The following is a 22,440-nucleotide window of genomic DNA, read 5'->3' as shown; positions in this document are numbered from 1 at the left end:
GAGGAAATCAAATCACGGGAAATTTAAAGCCACCTTCACTCCACAAAGGAGTCCCGTGTTCGCTCATAAATCCAAGACCATAATCAGCAAGCACTTATTGATCATACTGCTCCCCTGACATGTGGTAGGCACCTTATATATGTGCTCTCGGGTAAGCCTCACAACTTTGCTATGATCCTGGTTTTAGAGATGAGGAGATTGACGCTGGCAGGTAGAGTGACTTGCCTCTGAGGGATGTGAAAAAATGTAGAAAAGTGGCCCTGCCTGTAGGAAGGGCAGAGTCTCCCCGCAAGGATGGACAGCTTGGTGGAGGGGGGCGGTTCATAAGATATGTGGTGGAGAAAGGGGTTTGAGCCGAGGGGTGTGCAGCGCCTATATAATTAAGTGCCTGTGGAAGGGGAGGTGCCAGGATGGGGAGGTGTCAGGACAGGGAAGTGACAAATGGGGAGATGTGTAGAAGCTGTCAAATAGGACATAACCAAGGGAGGTAACCAAGCTGGTTTAGTAGAGACAGAAGTCTCCTAGGAGGGGACTATGCAAAGAGCCGGGGTGGGCTGGAAGGCAGGTGAATGCAAGCAGAGAGAATCATCTGTAGTAGGTAGCTGTTCCAGCTTTGACCTGGAAGTACTAACTCCCGGTGAGGCTTCTGGTAACTGTCACGCCTACATATGGCCTGCCTCTGAGGCGGGCCGAGATGAGCTCGTAAGAACTGAGATCTGGATGTGCCAGCTCTCTTGGTTCCTGGTAAGACTGGATGTCAGATGATAGACTGAGCGGTAAACACTGCTGGACTGCATTTCACCTCTCCCAGACCCTGTAACCTATCCCTTTACTTGTAAGTTACCTCCTCAAAATAAGCCTCCCTTTTAACTATGTGGGGTTGCCTTAATACTTCCACCAATAATCATCAGCAATGGTGTGTGGCAGAGCTAGGACACAGGTCAGACTTGGGAGGACAAAAATCAGAACAAAAGGAGGGTATAGAGACAATCTGGGGACAGGGTTAATTCAGAAGGTGTTGACTTAGGAAAGTGTAGGAGCCTTTGCTTTTTGTTACCTGACCACCACCCACCCCAGAGCTTTTCCAAGGAACACATTATTAAGAGTCCCTGGAGAAGAGATATGGGACATTTTGGCCCTCAAGAGGACCACACCTGAGGTCAAGACCCCAAGTCTGGCCTTTCCCTAGAGCCAAAGATGTAGTTATGATTTTAGATGCTCCCTTGTCAGAAGTTTTTTTTACTACTCTTGAGCAAAAGAAGGGCATAGTTCATTGAGCCTATAGCTGGGAAGTCTGAGAAATAAGAGAGCATCGGGAAAGAGGAAGAGGACACATCATTCTTTAGCCTATGGTGTTCCAACTTCCTAGAACATTCGAGCGTGTAGTCTTTGAGACACAAAATGAAGAGAAAGGCCAATATTAAATGAGACTTGTATCCGTGAAGCTGATATCCCTCAAGGGTATGGTAACAAGGTGGGAGAGGCACTGAGTGGGAAGCCAGAGTGTCTGGTTTTAGAAGAGCTTCTGCTACTTACTGGCTCCTCCGTGGCGAGAGAGGAGTGATGGATGTAGCACCCACTTTGAGAATCACTCTGCACATTTAGAGCTCTGTGAAGAATACCTGAGACAGAGCAAGCATTCGGTAAGCATATCTATTATTACTATTGTGCCACGTGATTCCAGCAGGGCTAAAATAAGACATGAAGGCGCCCTGCTCCCAGACACCAAAGATCTTTTTCAGGAAACACTCAAAAATAAGTCTTGGCCTATCCCCAATACTTGCTAGTCCCAGGAAGGAGCTTCTGAATTTACAGAACCTTTGGAGAGCACCCACCCCATACTCTCCTTTGAATTCTGACATCTACATTCATATGCATGCGCGCGCGCGCGCGCGCGTGTGCGCGCGCGCACACACACACACACACACACACACACACACACACACACACACACACACATACACAGAGAGAGAGAGAGAGAGAGAGAGAGAGAGAGAGAAAGCGCTGCCATCTGAGTAGTATTGGTACTAATTGACCTAGGTCCTAGTACCATAGGGTAGCCCCTTGCGTTGTACACAGAGCTGAGAAGAAGGAGCTATCCCCTGCTCACTGTCAAGTTTCTGGTCAACTTTGTGACCTAAATCGTCTCACAAAGTGAGCCCGGTGCCCAGGGGAGCAATGGTCATTTTTTGAGGTCTAACTCAAAAAGAGGAATCTGTACTCTCTAGGGCAAGTAGGTATTCTGGGCCCCTCTTACTTCTGTCTACACATGCCACAGAGATGGCCCAAGGAGATGGACTGAGGCTAGAGATGAGAACTACTTTATAGAGTGATAGCCATAGCATTAAGAACAGAGGAATGTCTGCTGGTCCCAGACCAAGAGTAGGAGCCATCCTGTCTTCCGTGTTAGTATTTACAGTTTTGGCACACAAAGGCAAATCATGATTTAATGTGATGGATCATTAAACTGTGCTTTCAGATGCCAGTTGGTAAATTAGTCCACATCTGACTGGTGGAGCTGAGACAGAAGAGAGAGAGCGGGGGAGATTTTACTGATGCCGACGTCTACGTCTAATAGTCTTTTCATTATTCTGAGATTGTGGCCTTTTCTGGAATTTATGGCAGATGATGTTGATGTGTGTATATATATGGTTTGTAGTAAATTACAACAATGGAGTGGATGTAGAGTCCTAGAAAGGCAAGATAAGGAGAGAAGGGGGAAAAAACAAACTACCCATAGAACAGTGATTCTCAACCTGTGGGTCTCAACCCTCACGGGGGTTGCATATCTGATATCTTGTATATCAAATATTTACATTGCAATTTATAACAGTAGCGAAATTATAGTTTTGAAATAGCAACAAAATAATTTTATGATCGGGGCGTCACTACAACATGAGGAACCGTATTATAAAGGGTCACAGCGTTAGGAAGGTTGAGAACCATTGCCGTAGAAGAAAACATGCATTTCACATACACAGGAGAGGGATGGTACCTGCAGAGATCCAGAATGGACAAAGAGCAGTGTGTGGCTGGAATATTGAGGGTATGGCAGTCTGGAGTCGGGAGAACCAAGGAGGGGTGGTAAGCCATGATCAGGTGTCTCAGCTGTATTTTGTGAACAATTAGGTAGCATGGAAAGGTGCAGAGGCTGCAGCTTTCAGCCGGTCACTCCTGTGGCTGCAGCTCCAGTGCATTGGGAGGAGAAAGGAAGTCGCTGCAGTCATCTAGAAAATCCTGGGTGGGAACATAGAGAAACAGCCAGATGGAAAGATAAGGAAGACGAATTGCTGAGCTGGGTTTAATTAGGGTGGGTATGGGGGAGAGAGAATCAGGGTTAGAAACCATGTCTTGGGCTGGGGCACATGGTTGATGATGAGTTGGGGAATACATGTGAGAGGCTGAGAGTGAGTGAAGAACTCATTCTTGGGGATACCCAGTAGACGATGCTCCTTGGTGAGTTACAGCTGGGGCATGAGCCAACACGTGGGCTGATTGATGGCCCAGAGAGAAGGACGATTCAGAAAAGTACGGCCCAGGAGAAAGTGTTTGAGGAATGAACGGCAGGGCTTCCAATGAGGGGAGGAGGAGGAGAGTCAAGAGGATGTGGCTGTGAAGGAGGCAGCCATGCTAGGGCCATGTCACCGAGGCCAAGGGCCAAGAACAAACCAAGGACGTCAGAGCATGACTAGTAGGTTGATGGCTGTGAAGTTGTTGTTTCACACCATGAAGAAGTGATGGGAAGGGAACCTTGATGGGGATATTCTCGGAGGAGAGGGTGGCAAAAGAGCCCTTGAAGGCTATGGTAGCTGATGACATTGAATGGGATGACAATGTATGATGGGGACTGTCTATAGTGTCTGATAGGTTTTCTAAGCCTGGATGCTTTAAGGAAGCTGAGTAAGTTCAGTCAGTAAAAACCAAAAAACAAAAAAATACTTACCTCTACTGCACAGTAGTCACCTTGGGTAGGTCAATCCACTGTTCTGGTCCTCAGTTTCTTCATTTGTAATAATAAAAAAAAAAGGGTGGGGCAAGCAAGCAGCTGGATTTCTAAACTGATTGACACCACATTCCATTCTGTTTGGTTTAATATGTGATATGCTTTAGTAAATCAATAACTATATTTGAGTTTCCAGTATATAGGAACCTATATGTACTATGAAAGGGGAGGGTGAGCTCAAGGGCGCAGATGTGCTAGGTTTTGAGGGAGAAGTTTGGGGAATGGCAGACCCCTGAAGGTCTCAGAACCTCTAACAGGTCCATATTCCTTCACGAGGCACCAAAAGTAATATTTTATGTAAGCTAATCTAATCTTCATCGAATATTATCTGCCAAATCCTCTTGGCCCGTGTCTACTTTATTCACCAAGCATGCAGACATCTCCCAGAAATGCTGTCTAGCAGCTCACAGTGAAGGGGGGCAATTAGACAGATGATCTTCAAGGACCCTTCTGGCTGGATATTACAAAAACCCATCAGAGTTTATTTTTTGGGGGGGAAGAGGGGGTGTCAAAGAAAAGTCTTCCAGCTATTGGTGCTGCCTCTAAACTAGAAACAGATACTGAGTGAGCATTTAAGCAAGTCGGAGCAATATGGTCTCATACCCGGCTGCCCACTCCCTACTTATCTTCCTGGTTTGTCGTGACAGACCCCATGGGACTCTCTTACCTTGCCAGGAGGCAGGATGTTCAGGACTGATTTCCAGGATCATCGTTCTGATCTACAGCCTGCAATTAATCAGACTGTGGAAGGGGCCGAGAAGTGTCAAGGCATAAATTTTTCGAGAGATCGGAGGCTGCTGGCAGTAGATCCAGGAGATGCTGATATTCTCTAAAGAACACGATATGAAGACCCATATAGCTGGACTGGCGAAGAACATATTGGTAGTTGACCTAGCCAGATCTACCCTGAGACCAGGTACCCTGCAGAGTGGCCTGGTGGACCAAAAAGGAGGAATGTCTGTGGTAACATTTAGGATAGCATTACAAAAAAAAAAAAAAAAAACCTTACAATTCTGTAAGGGAATTTAGCCTCCGTGTACTCGGGCATCCATTGTGTGAAACAAATTCCCTTCCATCATTGTAGGTAGTCCCAGCAAGAAATGAGAAAACAGTTCTTCCAGGTGGCCCACACTGTCAGATTTCAGTGTATGTAAAACTATGGAAGGAGAATCTTGAATTGGGAGCCATCCTAGGACATTTAGTGAAGTGATGTCCAAAGAAGGAAGGAAAGGGGGGAGGAAAAAGGGAAGGAGAGAGGGAGAGAGGAAAAAAAGAAAAATATCATTCCAATACTAATTTTTCTCTACATGTAGAATCCTCAGGACATCACTTACTTAGTATTACCTTGTGGGTGGAAGCCAGCAGAGCATGGACAAAGGGTCCCATGGGGACTCTTGGACCACAGAGTATTGAAGACGGACAGAAGACGATGTAATTCCATGGCTCTTCCTCCAAGTACGCAAGGAAATTTGTGTTTTACCTAGGAGAGCTTTATGATGATGATGGTGATAATGGTGGTGATGATGGTGATGATGATCCTCCTCCTCCTTCTCACCCCCCTCCTCCTCCTTCTCACCCCCCTCCTCCTCCTTTTTCTTGCCTCCTCCTCTTCTTCTAATGCAGCCAAGGTTGCCTGTATTAATCTGTTTTGTACAACATTTATACCAACCCCCACAGGGTTTGCATATCAGATGTTTACATTACAATTCATAACAGTAGCAAAATTATAGTTAAAGAGCAATGAAAGTAATTTTATGTTTGGGGATCATCACAACATTGAGGAGCTTTATTAAAGGGTGGAAGCATTAGGAAGGTTGAGAACCACTGGGTTATAGCTTAAAATGACATTTACCTTCTCATAGTTCCTATGGATCAGACACCCTAGCATGGCATAAGTGGGTCCCCTACTTCAGGGACCCCTCCCATGGTGACACCATTGTCATCACAGAGGTTGGCTCAAGGAAAATCATCCTTCAAGTTCCCTCACATGATTTTTAGTGAGATTTGGTTAACCACAGCCTTGTGTGGAGTTCTACAACATAACAGTGTGTTCTTCCAAAGTGTGTTAACCAGGCTCCTGTAACTTAGTCACAAAAGGGTAAGTGTAGCTAGAGTTTTCCTGCCTTGTCCACAGTCAGGACAAATCTTTGTCACCCGCCAGTCCCACAGCCGCTCAGACCCAACCAAGTAAACACAGAGACTTATATTGCTTACAAACTGTATGGCCGTGGCAGGCTTCTTGCTAAATGTTCTTATATCTTAAATTAATCCATTTCCATAAATCTATACCTTACCACATGGCTGGTGGCTTACCGGCATCTTAACATGCTGCTTGTCCTGGCAGTGGCTGGCAGTGTCTTTCCCTCCTTCTTCCTGTTTCCCCAATTCTCCTCTCTCCTTGTCCCGCCTATACTTCCTGTCTGGTCACTGGCCATCAGTGTTTTATTTATATAGAGTGATATCCACAGCAGGTAAGAAATGATTTGTCTCCATTTTCTCCATTTCCCTAACACCACAGCCGGAGAGGTAAGGGCAAACGCAATCACATGACTCCCAATAAGGGCAGGACTAACTTCTTGGGAGAGAGTTGTGTGTGCCCAAGTGTGCAAGCAGGTGGGGTGGGGTGGGGTGGAGGGGAACACCTTCTGCTCCGCCTCCATCTACCATTCTCTATGGCGTCCATTCCAGGCCAGGAGAAGCCTCAGAGACACACTGATTCCTCTTCTTCCTTCTCACCACCACTAAGCAACTTGCAATGTTCTGTTCATGAGGAAGATGGATGAAGGGAGACAGCCAGATTTGGGACCAGTGACCTTGCCGTAGATATTTCCGCTCCTTGGCAGGGAGTCACCTAGTTCAGCCCACCAAGAGAATGGCTTATACAAAGAGGTGTGGATTGGTGGCCATCTTTAAAGCTGCCTACCACAGTGCCCAGCCAAAGTCCTCTCAGCAGGTCACCTGCCTGCTTTGGCCTACTTTTTCCCTTCTGAGTATACCGAGATTCAGTAACACACTAAGCAATTAAAATGTACCATTGTAACAGCATAGTAACTCCTAGTATCATTTGAAGTATCTTTTATGAGAGAAGGAATTTCTCTAACACTAAGAAAGAATAGCTGTTGAGGCAAAAAGTAGGAACAGTATATGTTTATGCGGATGAAACAAATTAATCTGCATGTGAAATCCCAGTGAAATTGACATGAAATAAAAATTTCATGCCTTCCAGTGTATCTGTGTCGCCCATGAAATGAGATTAAAAGGAATTTCTGATTTTACACTCGTCACACTTTTCTATGCCATCTGCGTCTTGCCCTTCTAAAGAGTCAGGTGTGAACTTGGGGGCCAGCCACAGAGCTGGCATTTTGTATTTTATGTTCATCTCCCTTTTTCCCCCCTGAGAGCAGATGTCCTTCCACAGAGTGAAGCTCGGAGTGGATTTAGAGGTTCTCTGCTTGAAAAACAAGACCTGATGCCCAAAGCCAGCAGCAAACTCACTGCGCTCCGCTCTGAGAAAACTGATGTCCAGGAAAGGTCTCTGGGCCCAAGGCTGGCTGGCTCCCTTCACCGGCCTTCCTCATGCCCGGCAAGTCACACGCTGGTGCTGAAGAAGGGACCGTGTCTCTGCGGCTTCTTCTGCTTGCTCAGGGGACTCCTTGGGGCACACACAGCTCTCCCCCAAGAAATGAGTGCCACTTCTTTTTTTTTTTTTTTTTTTTTTTTTGGTTTTTCGAGACAGTGTTTCTCTGCATAGCTTTGTGCCTTTCCTGGAGCTCACTTGGTAGCCCAGGCTGGCCTCCAACTCACAGAGATCCGCCTGGCTCTGCCTCCCGAGTGCTGGGATTAAAGGCGTGCGCCACCACCGCGTGCCTGAGTGCCACTTCTATTGGGAGTCATACGCCTTTATCTCGCTGGCTCTGAAGTTAGGGAAATGCAACCTATGGAGATCAATTATTTTCTCAAACTGGGACTGGCCTTCTACAGAGCAACCGGAAGTGGGGGCGGGGGTTAGAAAGGAATCCAGAGTCTGTTTAGGATCAGATGCCCGTGAAGTGTTTGACCCAGTCTTGCAGCGGACACGTAGTCCCCACCCTGTGAGACTCCCCGTGGGCAGCATCTCTCTTGGGGTACCCCCAGAGAGCAGTTCCCTCATCTTCCCGTCTCTGGCCAGCAGCACAGCTCGTTCTTCCCTCCTAGGCTCCCCCGGTTTCTAGAACGTGTAGAAACTCCTTTTTCTGAGTGGAGTTTGAGTGTGCAGTGCCCACGGTGTGAAGAGGCACAGAACAGACATGAGTCACACCTGGGGCGGTCTGGCACGAGGGTACTCTAGCATGGGATAAGCCTCACACATCTGGCTCTAGTCCCCTTCGCTAGTTTCACTGAGTATCTCAGCCTCTCTCTGCCAACCTCCTGAGTCCTCCTCTGTCAATGAAATTATTGAGGCCACTCCACGTAGTTAAAAGGGAGGTTTATTTTGTGGGGTCACTTACAAGTGAATGCATAGTTTAACAGAGTCTGGGAAAGGCGTGGCGCAATCCGGCGGTGTTCTCTGGAGAACTCTGCTCGGTCTACCTCCAGCGTCCAGGGTCCAGGAACCAGGAGAGCTGGTGCATCTGGCACCCGGGTCTTCAGCGTCCTCCCTTGGCCCCGCCTCCTTGTAGGCGTGACAGTTACCGAAGCCTCAATGGGGGTTGGAACTTCCAGATCAAAGCTGGAATGGCTACCCACTACACTCCTCAGTCCATCATGGTGGGGAGAGCCCGCCCAGGGGAGCACATTTATCATGGCAGACAGGAAGAAGAAACAGAAAACAGACCGGAGACCTGTTACAACCTTTAAAGGCACACACCCCAAATAACCTCCTTCCTCCAACTAAGTCCCCTCCATAGCAGCTTTCCAGAGTGGGACAACCCAGCATTTAAAACAGGAGCCAGAGTGAGGGAGCATTCTATGTGCAAACCATATCAGTAGTGGGAACTGGAAAACAATAGGCACTTCCTAAGCTCTTGTGAACATTAGACACCCAAGGTACTCCATATAGTGACTGGTGGTAAGGGTTCCCGCCAGTGGTCATTTAAATACGCTGCGTGGTGGGTATTGGTGCCACCCTTAACCAGGACACTAAGGGCCAGAGAAGGGAAATCATTCATTGGTGAACCCCAATCAACTGTTTAACCTGAGAGTCCCCCATACCAGGCTGTCTGATTCTTACTGTGTCGGGTTGCATTTTTGGATGATGCCCTCCACCCAGCTCTGGCCATGGTGCCCACTCAGTAACTGCCCTCAGTCTCTCCCTTCCAGGGTGCCAGAGCCCCCTTCCCGGCTCAGAGAGCCATTGAGCAGCTCTCTATGTTAGCCTCATAGTAATAATAATGATGCTCTCACTCTGCTTTTAAGTTAGCTGGCCTGCCTCTCTATCACTCCCTCTGGTTTTTATCTTCCAGCCTAAAATCCCAAATGGTTTATAATTTATGACCAAGCGTTTTCTCCCAGCATGTGGTGAGGGGAAGACCATGTGTTGTTCCAGGGCCATAGGGACCACTAAGAGCTCCTAGCTCATTAGCCAAATGGGGGTGACCATGATCATCGTCATGTTCTCCCTTGCAGGCAGCTGCAGTAGTTTACAAATATGTGGAATAAAAATGGAGGGTGCTGTGTGCACATCATTACTGTGGTAACTGACAGGCATGTTGCTAATGTGCTGAGGTTCATTTAGGTATGGGGGAGGGACAAGGACACAGCACTTCACAGTGGGGTGCGGGAAGGGTGGGGGAAGTCTCCTCCTATGCCCAGGGTTGGCCTCAGAATTGCTCCCTGGAAGTACCCTCAGCCTGTGACCCTGAACCTCCCCAAGGTTGGGAATCCAGAAGGCACATTGAGCCTCACCTTTGTTTGGGGAAAGTAATGGGTCTCTGATGAGTCTTTCAAAGAAGAAGAAGGAGGTACAAAACTGTTTAAAATCATCCTGGAGGAATGTGTTATTCAGGAGCTGCTGTGGTGGGATGCTCCTCAAACAGCACACACACATATTCATTCTCTCTCTCTCTCTCTCTCTCTCTCTCTCTCTCTCTCTCTCTCTCGTCTATTTCCCCACACAGCTAATGCCTCGTACACCTCCTGGTTCAGAAGATGAGCTAAGCGCTCCCCCCCATACCCCATCTTTCCTACTTGCTGGCTCCTCTCTCCAACAAACCCCCTGAATCTTTAATAAATTATCAACATGCTTTCTCGTCCATCTGCTGGCGCCAGACGTCAGCATTGGCTGCCTTCTTCATTTTGCCTCATGGCCCCAGAGACCTCAGTGTTTGATTCATCTTTTAGGTCCCTCCCACAGAGAGCCCACTTACTGTCTGGGCTGACTCTCCTCTTGGAACGCATCTTTAAGGATTTTTTTCTCAGCCTCAAGTCCTTGTTGTAAGTCCCTAGTGCCTGTCGCTGAGCAGGCTGTGGACCAGGCCTTAGATAGCAGGTGATTCCTGCCTGCCCTGTACTAGGGAGAACATGGGATACTAGGAATCAGTACCAGCTAAGGAGTCACAGACCTGGCTTTCTCATCTCATGCGTGAACCACGTATGTCCTTTGGGGAGGGAGTACTGAGCTTTGGTTTAACTTTCCATGGAGGCTGCTATGAATATCAAACAGATGAAGGGAGATTCCAGACCCTTTGGGCTACACCAGAGGCAGGAAAGCTTGGGGAGGGATACCGGCCTGAGAGCATGAAACACCGTCTTGCCCTCTCTCCTCTGTGGGCCTAGGCATGACAGCAGAGCTCCTTGGCTTTCTGGTACAACCCCAGGCAAGGCCCGTGTCTCACTGCTGTGGCCATAGGAGTTTCCAGGCCCAGGAGAATGCCACCTAGGTTCCAGCTGCTGCTTGCTGCTTTTCTGGTTCGGCTTACCATCTCCAGCCTCCCTCCCTTTTCTACCCTGTGAGCTCCGCATCTCTAGTCAACACACACTACACCCCCCTGAGAGGCCAGCTCAGCTGTTTTCTGCTCCCATTTTCTTGGCACTTGCCAAATGCTTTGTGTGCGTTAGCCACAGTCTTCCTGGCAAGCCTGTGTAGGAGGCTTGTCCTTCTGTGAGGAGAGCTTTGTCCGCATTTTATGGGTGACCGTATTGAAGCTTAGAGGAGGTAAAGTGTCATGTTCTAGGGCTCACAACCAGCATTTGGCAAATCTAGATTCAAATCTAGGCATCAGACCCAGGTTCGCCTCACCAGCATTGATGATGCCACAGTCCCTGAGCTCTGTCCCTTCTCTTGCCTCTCTCATTGCCCCTTAGTCTCTGTCAGTGCCCATGGAGATGCCCACCAAAGACACCTTTCCAACACGAGAAAGATCCAGTTAGGCACAGCAGGAGTCACCTGTATATCTGGACTGATGTTAGAAACAGTAAGCACGTGACTATTTATCTAGCACCTTTTGCTCCCTGCCCTGGTAATCAATGAGGGAGATGTGCAAGTTGGGGTGGCCCTCTCCATTGTGTGGGTGAAGAATCTAACACTGAGGAAATCCAAGTCACAAGTGAGTAGCCCTGTGGCATAGCTGGACCTCGGGTACGAGGAGTGCTTACAGCATTTGGTTCAAATGGCTTGTACAGACTGAAGGTAGGCTACGCCCACAGCTCTTGCTTCTGTGCCTAGGTCTTTGGTGGGAGAGTTTGGACTAACCCTGCTTCATGGGAAAGCAGAGCAGAGGTAAGGCGATTTGCTCAAGGTCCCATGCTGGCAGGTGGTGTCCAGAGCCCCGGACCAGGACTCTGTGGGCTGCTCTACTTCGTTTTCTCTCCATCATCACTTTACCCAATGGGATCCAACATGTTTTCAATGGAGTCTTCTTCACATGTGAGTCAGTTAGCCTCTGCCTGTGTGCACAGGCTTCTGGGTCAGCTGGCATCTCTGAGGCAAGCAAAGTAGTGCCTGTGTCTAAAAGCTCTCTAATCAGGTTGCAACTCCAAAGACCACCATTCTCCCTCGGCTTCCCCCAAATAGCTCAAATCATGAAAGCTAAGGCCTGACTACAGAGGATCTCCAAGCATCTTCCCCCAGAGCGCAGCCACAGCAGCCAGATGTCCTGGCAGTGGTGGCATTCAGGGTCTCCTTTCTCTCCTTGTTTCTGAAAGAGAGCAGGAGGCTACCCTAAGATCTCTGATTTTTACCTCCCTTTCCACAGATAATTTGTCCAGCCCACTCCCTGGTCTCAGGCTTATTCTTCCTGGAGTGTTTAATGCTGCCCACCCCACTGCCTGGGCCTCTCTCCAAGACCCTCCATGTCCTCCATGATCCTGTAATCTCCCAAGCAAGGACCCCAATACCACCATTCCCTATCCCTTTGCCATTGCTTCTAACAAGAGTTGGGGCTATATCCAAAGACAGACAAGTCCAGGTTCTTCTCAATAGAGGCTGTTTCCAAGCATTTTCCTTCCCTTTTTCTAATAGTTTTTAATGCTCAATAAATCATCCCTGATTAAACTGAGTGGCTTAAAACAACAAAACCCATAGACCATCTTCAGTGTCTATGGGTCAGGAATTGGGAGCATCTTGGCTGGGCGGTGCTGGCTTAGCATCCCTCGTTAGGCTTCAGTCAGCAGTCTGTTATAGCTGCTGTTGTAGAAGGCCTGTCTGGAGTGAGTGGATCCACTTCTGATGTACTCCATTCATATGGCTGGATAGCTGGTAGCGGTGAGGGTAGGGGGCCTCATGGATGTCTCTCTCTCTACAGGGATGTCTGAGTGTCTTCACAGCATGATAGCTGTCTCCCCTCCTTGTGGCCAAGGAAGAGACCACAGAGCTTTCATGAAGCCACACAGTGTCACATTTACCATTTCCTACTGGTTATATAAGGATTTGGGGAAGGAGGGGACTCCATAAGAACATAAAAGCTTGTGGGTGGGACTCCCTAGAAGTTATCTGGAAGGCTGCCACATGTCTGAGAACCATAAACGACTGAGTCTTCTGCTGACCTGGGCATGCATGTCCTGACTTTCTTCCTTCTCTATAAAAAGGAATCTGGTAGACATACATAGCCTTGTAGGGATGCCAAATGAATGGAGCTATGGTTCTTCCCTGGATGCGCTCCGTAAAGTTAGGGTTACAGTCTCATGAGAAATGCTAGAAGAGACATCTTCTACATGTCCAAACTATAAGAGTATAAACAGCAGATCATTTGCTTGTTGGAGACTTTGGAATGCTTTTCCCAGCAAAGGGGACCTTGACACTTAAGTCTTGAAGGATGACTAGGAACCCATCAAGTGATAGCAAAAGTCATGTGGCATGAGCAGTAACAGAGAGCTTGAGAGCTTGTGAGACTGTGATGATGAAGCTGGAATTTATACATCAGGGGCTACCTGAGGGTTTTGAACCAGAGGAGGGCCTGGCAGAGCCCTGTGGGATGGGACTGGGCAGAAGACTGTGAAGGAAGGAGCTGTCCTACAACCTGCTTGGCTTGGGGATTGACCTCACTGGGACACCAGGGGATGAAGAAATGATAGACTGCACGCAGAAAGCTGGGATCGGGTGGGCCTTGGCTCTGATGAAGATGCACCACCAGCAACATACTGGACACCCAATGCTTTTGTGTTATACATCTTAACCATAGAGGCGAGTTTATTATATAACTGAACAAGGAAGCAGGTTTAGAGTCTCTATAGAGGGACAGTTTCAGGTTGTAGCCAGCCAAGAAGAGGAAGCGGTGGTTGACTATTTATGCATACAATGGTTTTAACTAAAGGAAAATCATTCATAACATCTGTACTTGGACCAGGTGAAGGTTTTGCAATTTCCCTGAACCTCACCTAATAAAGGCTTTGCCATTTGCCATGGGTCTGAAGCACTGGGGTCCTTGACATGTCTACGTGCATGTCAGCAATACACATTCACTCAGGACTTCATTTATTCCCCCACAGAGTTGCAGTGTGCTGAGGCAGAGTGGTATGGAGGAGGAGAACCAGCTCTGAGGTGGAACCCATTGGTGTCTCTGACAGGGGACAGGAAGGCCTTCAGGCTGTGGCTTACCTTTCCAATCATTTCTCCATCTTTCCTAACTCTTGGTTCCGATCCTGGCTTCCACCATGCCTGTGTTGTGAGCATATGGTATTTAAGCAGTTGATCCCACAGAACCATCACCACCAAGGTGACCATAGGGGACATCAGGTCTTTAAGCCCAAGGCTAGAGATCTTGAGTGTTTCAGGCCCACACCTGTGTGAAAATCTGGTTTAAAATGTGAACCATATTTCCAGGAAAATTGAAAATGCCTATTTGTACAAATTATTTGCTAACGACTCCAGAGGGTTCAGTTCCCTCAAAGCCTATCTGTGGGCCTCTGGATTTCCAATTAAAGTCTCAGGAAGAAATGGAAAAAAAAAATGAGAACAAATATCTGATCTCCTCCCTATGTATGTTCTTTACTTTTTTTTAATAGCCTATAACCCCACCCACAATCGGGCCACGCTTGAAATCACGAGAAACAGGAGGAAGTATACACCCAGATGACAGCCCCTAGGGGCACTGGCCTCACTTGGAGGGTCTATTTCCATTATTATAGCAATTCTCAGGCTGTGGGCTACAATTTTCACTCGAGGCAAGGTATTAAATTGAAATTACCCCGGATGTAATGGCCATACAAAATAATCCCAGACACATGGAAGCAAATGCTTTCTCAAGATGGGACTTAGTTGCTTATACTGAGGCTTCAGAGCTCTGTCTCTTTAAGTATTGGGAGGAGGCAAGGGGCAGGGGGCAAGCAGTTAGCTAGAACCCACCTCTGAAGCAGCCAGTCCAGAAGTGAATATGATAAGGCTTCTGTTGGGTTGATCTGCTCTCTGGCCAGAGGCTTGGGTAGGAAGACTAGGAGGGCCCATATTTGGGCAGAGCCCAAGACTTGGAGTTTTGTTCCTGCAACTGTTAGGAAATACTGTACTTGAACTTCGGAATATGGAAAGGACAACGCTTGTTTCCATTTAGGCTCTAAGCCCAGGTTCTCCGCCATGTGAGACATTTAGTTTTGGTCATTCTCAGTTGATGCCTGTGGCCCTAGGCTCTTCTGTTTTGCTCTCAAAGGTCTTACTTACCATCTGCCTTTGCTTGCCAGATGTTCGCTGCTGGTCTACTGCATGGATCTTCCCCCCACCAGTATCATCATCACCTTCCACAATGAGGCGCGCTCCACTCTGCTCAGAACCATCCGCAGGTAAGGCATCTTCCCGACTGGTCACGCAGCCTGGTCCTGAGTCAGGCTTGTGTCTGCTCACTGGGCACCTCACAGGCATGTACCAGGCACTGGTCTATGCATCACGTGACTCCACTCTGCCACTCCTCACAGGCTGATGAGTGAGAGAGGCCATCATCCCATTTTTAAAGAGAAAGACAGATGCTAATAGTGGCTGGTGACTTGCAGCCATTCAGAGACAACGCAGAGGAATGGATAAAAGGCCCTTTGCCCATCTGTGCCAGGCTCTCTGAAGAACGTGGACTGGCATGGTCACAACAGAGGAAGGAAGCTCAGATAGTCGGGTTGCTCGCAGCATCCCCGGCCTCTGGCTAGGATCAGGACTTGAGTGTGCCTTGGGCTGCCCATCTTGTGCTGCACTTTCCCCAGGCTAAGACAATGGTGGGGGGGAACAGCTGTGGGCAATCACTGATGGACGCTCTCAGGGCACCTCCATTCAGTTCCAGTCCTGCTTCCCTTGAGCTTCCGGGACACCTTGACACTAGTTTCAGTCATGTTCCCGCTGTGAGAGGTCCATTGTGACAAAGATGGCCTGTGGCCTGCCTAGCTTTTCCATATGCTCAGGTCTCAGTGCCAGCCACAAGCAAACTGGCCCTAGAACATGGAGCAGGGACCGGACTGGGAATTGTGCCCCTGGGTTCTTAGGAGACTCTGGCAGGTTTGGGCTGCCATTCTCTGGAATGACACTCCTTTCCTCTCCCCGACTCCACCCCCCCCCGCCCCCATCCAGGTCAGCTACCTCATTCTCTCCCTTCCTCAGATCTCCAACAGTAGCTCCCCTATCCTAACTAGTAAGGTCAGTCAGTAAGGACAGACTTGGGCTTCTGCCCTCAGCTGGGGTGATAAGTAGGTCAACAGAGAAAAGTGAGACCTGGAAGTCCCCCATCAAGGTCACATAGCCTAGATTCCAGCCCATGTCTTCTCACTTGCCTGTACCAGGAAGGCAAGTCATAAGGGAGGGCTCAGCACTGCTGGTGTGGTGTTGGGGCTTTAGGGGTACAGCTTGAACTTCTAGCACAGAGCCCAGCCTCGCCAATGAAGTGCCCACAGAAGCCCCATGTTTATTTGTTTTTGTCAAACTCAAGCGAGAGTCACTGGAGAGGAGAAACTTCAACTGAGAGAACGCCGCCATCAGATTGCCCGTAGGCAAGTCTGTAGGGACATTTAAAAAAAAATAATAATTGATATGGGAGGGCCCTGATCACTGTGGGCAATGCCATCCCTGCACAGGGGGTCCTGAGTGCTGTAAGAAGGCAGTCTGAAGAAGCCATGAGAAGCAAGCCAGTGAGCAGCCCTCCTCCATGGCCTCTGCATCACTTCCTGCCTCTAGGTGCCTGCCTCGACTTCCCCTCAGTGAGAGAATGTGTCCCGAGAGTCACCAGTTATATGAAAGCTTTTCCTTCCCAAGTTTGATTTTGGTCATGGTGTTTTGTCACAGTAATAGAAACTCTATCTATGGCACTTCATGTCCCAGAGACACACAGTTTACCAGGCAGCATGTGGGAAGGTCATCTGATACAGAGAGGGGGAAAATGAGATTAAACATGGATGGGCCAGAGAATGTCTGAAACACAACAGACCTCCCTCTCATCATCTCCAAAAGACAAGTCACACTGTCCCCATTCTTCCACACCTGTGTGCTTTGGCAGTGGGGGATTCTGGGGAGAGGGAAGCAAGACCAGCAGTCGACTCACCCCAAGGGGACATACCATGTCTTAACGTCCACCTGTTACTGAAGGTTGAATATCTACTGTGTGGGGCCAATGCTTCCCTTACAGGAAAGAACCCACTCTTGGGGAAGAAAGAGCAATTTCACCTGCAGCCTGCATGCCTTTGGTATCTGATGGCTAGCTATTTCCCCCAACTGCCAACCCTGTCCTGGCTTCTGTACTCACCCCACGGACCGTTTCATTCATATTTCCAACAAGAAAGACAACAGTTCTTCACACATACACACACACACACACACACACACACACACACACACTACAAACTGTTACAGCAGGTCACTACCAGTGTCACTGTAGATAATGAAGTGCCTGGCTGGTTTGCAAATCAATGTAGGCATGCAGAGGGGACAAGAGAAAGGGTGATTTCTCTGAGGACTCCATTGGTATCTCAGGGGTGCTCTTGCTTCTTAGCCGAGAGCCGGAAAAACACAAGGGATGGGCTCAAGATGGGCAGGAGCATGATGGGACAGATGATGAGAGAAGAGAAAATCACAGCCTCAATGAATTGGCTCTTTCTCAAGGGGAGAGAAAGCAAGACCTGAAGAATTCACCATGGCCAGTGTCAGGGCAAATCCTTCCAGGGTGTGAGACTGGTGGTGTCTGTCCTATTCTTCTTGGAACAGCTGTCAACCCTTTACCTCCCATGGGGTGCAGGCACATGGCAATGGTCCATGACTTTTTATCTCCATCCTTTTTCGTCATTGGTAATTTCCTAGACCTAGAGAGGCACTTTCTGGGTGAAGATGGTTAGGAATTTGGACTCTGAGACCACATTTGCCTAGTTCTGCCAGTAACAGCTGTGTGACCCTGGGAAAACTGCCGGACCCCTCTGCCTCAGTTTTCCGTTCTGCCAAAAAGAAACTATGATTACTACTAATCCCTGAGCATGAGTTCAGTGAAGAATGGATAAGTACAAATAGGTTTAACTGTCAGGGTTCTCCACAGCACAGAACCAATGACATCGATGGTTATAAAAGGACATTTGCTAGGTTAATTTACAAGATCAGCACCACATAGTCTAACCATAACAGTCTGCCAGCTGGAGAACCAGAAAAGCCAGTCCCCAAAATGGAAGCCTCAGAATAGGGGGTGGGGAGGCATGGGACATAAAGATGGCTCAAACAGTAATGGCATTTGCCACTAAGTCTGGAAGTGGAGTTCAACTCCTGGGTCCCACATGGGGGAGGACAGAACCAACTCCTGAAAGTTGCCCTCTGACCTCCATATAAGGGCCATGGTCTGTGCACACATACACATGAATGAATGAGTGAGTGAATGAATGAATATAATAGAATTAAGAGGAGGTCAGCGTCACAGCCCCATTCTAAGACTGAAGTCACTGAAGCTCCCTGGAGACAGTCTGGTGTGAGTACATGTTTAAAGACCGAAGACTCTGGCATTTGATGTTCATGAGCAGCCATAAGGGTGTGCACCCACTCATGGAGAGTCAAGCTCTGGACTGGTAGGCTTCTTCCTCTCAGTTTTTGTGCTGTCTGAACCCCAACTTAATGTGTGGTACTGCATACATGGGGTTGAGTCTTCCTCCTTCAACTGGATGGTGCACATGGCAATCTTTCTGGAAACGTGTTCACAGACGCACTCAGAATATGCTTTACTAATTTTGGGAATATCTCTTAATCCCTCCAGTGTGCCCATCAAGATAAATCACAGTAAGCAAAAGACCGGGATCTGCTGCTGGCACAGAGGGAAAGCATCGATGTGGCTGAGCCTCTAGTCCCGATAGATAACAATGTTCTGATATGGGGGCTCTCCAACAACGTGAGAAGTCGCCAGATTCTCTTGGAGGGCTTGCTAGAACATGCCTTCTTGGGCTCCAGCCTCAGAGACTCTGAGTCAGTGAGTCTGGAATGTGGCCTAAGAATTTGCATTTCTGACAAGTCCCCAGGCTGTGACAGTGTTGCTGGCAGGGGGGTGGGGGTGGGGCTGCTGCGACTGAGAATCAGAGCCAGCTGTGCCTTGTTTCTGTTATTGGTAGCAGCTCCAATAGTCTTATCGCCAGGTGCCCACATTCCAAGAGCAACTGGCATGTGCCAGGCATGGTGCTAAGCGATGCTCGCGAAGCCCAGGAAACCATGGCATTTGGAGGCCCGGTACTGACTGAAGCCTTCCTGCTGAGAAGCGGAGGCCGCACAGACATGTGCTTGAACCGCAAAACCTGTCTCACTCCGGAACGACCACACTCAGCTGTCAGCTGGCCCCGGGTCTTCTTCATTCAACTGGTATTTATGGAGCGATTGATAAGGCCTGTCTGCATACAGCTCTGCGGAGTTCACGGAGCAACTTCAAATACGCTTCCTCTTTTCATACGCACAAAAGCCTGTGAAGTAGGTCAAGTATTAATATCACCTGCTTTTTACAAGGGAAAGGTAATTACAGAAGGAATGGAAGTGGGGAGCCGACCTGCTCAGGACTACACAGCAAGATGTTGTAGGGCTTACTGAGTCCAAGCCTGTGAGTCTACGTTCCCCAAACTACTCCCCCCCACGACGTGACTCGAGGCCCCACATGGACCCCATAATTAGATCACAGAAATCAGGGGAGTGGGAGAAGTCATTGATTCTGCCTTGTGTGGCTGCACATAGGAGACAGATCCAAAATGATTCCTTGGACAGTGCGGCCCACACATGCCAATGAGATGAGCGCGTCGACCCATCCTGCGGTCACGTGAAGAAAGACGGGTGGGGCAGCTAGGATGGAGTGAGGCAAGGCAAACTGAGCCCTGGGGAAACAGGAGGAGGATTTACTCTGCTGATGGGGGGCTGGTGAGATGCCTGGACTGTAGAACCTGTGAGGTGGACAGAGGGCGGGAGATCACAGCAGCCAAGGTTCAGATGGCAGGAATTGGGGGCGTGGGGGGGGGGAGGAGGTGTTGAAAGGAGGGTGGTGGAGGGGGGGCCACCCAGGCCAAGGTCCCTGGGCCGGACTTCACTTTTTCCTTTTCCAGCCACTTCAGACATCCAGAGTACCTGCCCGTCTCAGGTGCTCCCAGCCTTGAGGCACTTGTAGGGAGACCCCCACCATCCCTTCATTTGCTCGGATGACAGGAGCAGAAGCAGGCCAGGTGTTAGCAGGAAATGGTCTAATTAGCCCTCACTGCTGACAATTTCCTTCTCTCTCTCTCCCTCCCCCCTCCCCTGACCCCCACCCCCGTGTTCTAAACCCTGGACATTTTTTATTCGCTAATCATCTCTCAGTTCAACCAGCTCAGAGCTACACGCGATTTACCTTTTGATGTTCACAGAAGAGAACTCTTGAATTTCAAAGAGCCGGCGGGGATTTGGGGGAACCGAATGCAGAAGCTCCAGCGTAATCAAACCTCATTAGAGGTTATTCTTCAAGCAGGTTTTTTTTTCCCCCTCCGTCTGCCTCCCTCTCCCCTCCTGCCCTGATTAGAGGGCTGGTGGATGGCTGGGTTTGCTGTGTTTTCTCCGGGACAATCACAGCGAGCAATCTCTACCCACCACCTTATGGTGGAGGCTGCAGCCTCCTCCTTTCCCTGTCCCCCACTTCCCCACAGACTGTCACAACTGTTCGGGCTTTGCGTTGGGGTTCCTCTCTCCTCCTTACACTAGTTGCCATGGTGAGAATTAAGGCTTCACAAATAAAGGTAGCTCCAGGCAAAGTTCCTTTCTCATAGAGTCTGCATCCTGCATAGAAAGGGGGGGGGGCTGCACTGGAAAAGGGGCTCAGGAGGATCTGAGTAGAGGGATGCCCCTGTAACCCTCACCAGCACCCACCCTGAAACCCCTTCCCCGATATACGCAGGACTCTGGGTGTATTGTGGTGGGTGTTGTGAAGCAAAAATGCTTTGGAGAAATCCTGACATCTGGGGATGCTCGGAAGAGTTCCGAGACCCACAGTTAATACTGCAACCAAGCCTGTGACCTTCGGATAAGACGTCTCTAGCACGAGAGGTCAGTTCAAGTAACAAATCATGAATGACCCATGGCGTAGTAAGCATGGCTATTATCTGTCATCACTTAGGGGCAAAATATTACACTGAATGCCTCATATAGGTTTTCTCCATAGCCCTTTGATACTGTAAACGACTCCCCTTCTACAGACCAGCCACTATGCTTGCCCCAAGTCTAACAGCTTGAATACCGCTGAATGACAAGCTTCTGCGGGTGGAACTGACTTCCCATGTGCCCAGCACATAGAATGTGTGCCCTCAACATCTTTCCAATATAGAGAGATGTCAGCAAAGCTCCAGGCCTGGCATGTTACCGTCTACAGAGATGTCACTAGGCTCTCGGGTTCATAAACTCAACCCTGTAGTTTCCCTGCATCCCAAAAGAAATTAAGGAACAGAAATGAGTGAAGGAAATTTGATTTTTTTTTAAAGCAGTGTAGCCAAACCAAGGTGGAAAGAGAAGTGTAATTCCCTCTTTACTATGCCTGTGGTCATCTTTTAATTTATAGAAACCCATGAGACAAAGACTATTTAATATATTGTCAATTTAGCATTGAGATGGCTTGGCCAATCCTGTTCTGGGGCAAAGCGACTTGGGTCCCAGGTTACCTTCACTATCTCAGGTTCTCTATCACAGAGATAGTTTTTAAGTCAGATCCAAGGAAAATCCAAGGTAGGCATTCTGTCTGAAAGGCCCCGGAGTGGGAAGAGGCCCACAACAGTGGGGCCAGAGTGGAGCCTGGAACTGACCCAGGCTCTTTGCTACTCTCAACCTTGGTCAATAAATCTTTTGTCAACGGGCAGTCCTTAATACAGAAACTCACGAGTCAAAATGATGAGAACATGTGACCATGAGTGCTCAGCCCTAAATGGAAGAAGACCTTTATCCAGGCCCTCTCCCAAGGCTCAGAGAGTATCACATCACCGAAGAGGGGACGGAGAGAGTGTGAGAGTCACAGGATGAAGAGTGCTGCGAAATGCTGGGCACGGCGTGGGCATTGCGTCCGCGAGCTCATAGAGGCTGTGGTCACCAGCACAAGACCAAGCCCGTTAAAATTCAAGCATGATCTGGGGAGCCCCTAACTGAGGAGCTGTTGGCAAGCTGATAGCTGTCGGGGGAGGGAGAGTCAGTTTTCTTCTTCGGGGTTGTGGCCTCAAGTGTGGTGTCCATCTTGGTGGTGGATGGCTCCACCCCGATGTGACTATGAACAACACTAGTTGGACTCACTCAGTGGGGGATAAAAAATAGAGACAGGGGAGGACATGCAGTTGGGAGGAGGACCTTTGAGGAGACAGCAAGAGTTGGAAGGGGAGAAGGGAGGTGTGTGTATGTTTTATCGAGTCTCCAAGAATAAATAAAAAGTGTTATTTGAAGTAACACTGCTAAACAGTGAGCAACTATTGGAACTTTATTTCTAATGCAATGACTGGGGAAGGTGAAGAACCATTTCTCTAAGGGAAATCATTTTACCATGTCTTATAAGAGAATACAGATTTAGAATGAACAGAACGTTCTCAACTTGGCAGTGAGGAAACTAAATCTGTTT

General features: G+C 48.6%; 1 protein-coding gene across 3 annotated transcripts in view; it reads left to right on the top strand.

Annotated features, from left to right (window-relative positions):
• Galnt14 (polypeptide N-acetylgalactosaminyltransferase 14) overlaps window positions 1-22,440 on the top strand; it is a 224,422-nt gene that overhangs the window by 153,068 nt on the left and 48,914 nt on the right. For all 3 annotated transcript variants that reach the window (XM_006990687.4, XM_042266768.2, XM_076559607.1), the window contains exon 3: window positions 15,092-15,190. In XM_006990687.4, the coding sequence (XP_006990749.1) occupies window positions 15,092-15,190 (99 nt within the window). The remainder of the gene's footprint in view (window positions 1-15,091; window positions 15,191-22,440) is intronic.

Source organism: Peromyscus maniculatus, chromosome 22 (genome assembly GCF_049852395.1).
Source record: "Peromyscus maniculatus bairdii isolate BWxNUB_F1_BW_parent chromosome 22, HU_Pman_BW_mat_3.1, whole genome shotgun sequence".
Classification (NCBI taxonomy): Eukaryota; Metazoa; Chordata; class Mammalia; order Rodentia; family Cricetidae; genus Peromyscus; species Peromyscus maniculatus.
This window is presented reverse-complemented; position numbering and strand designations above follow the sequence as displayed.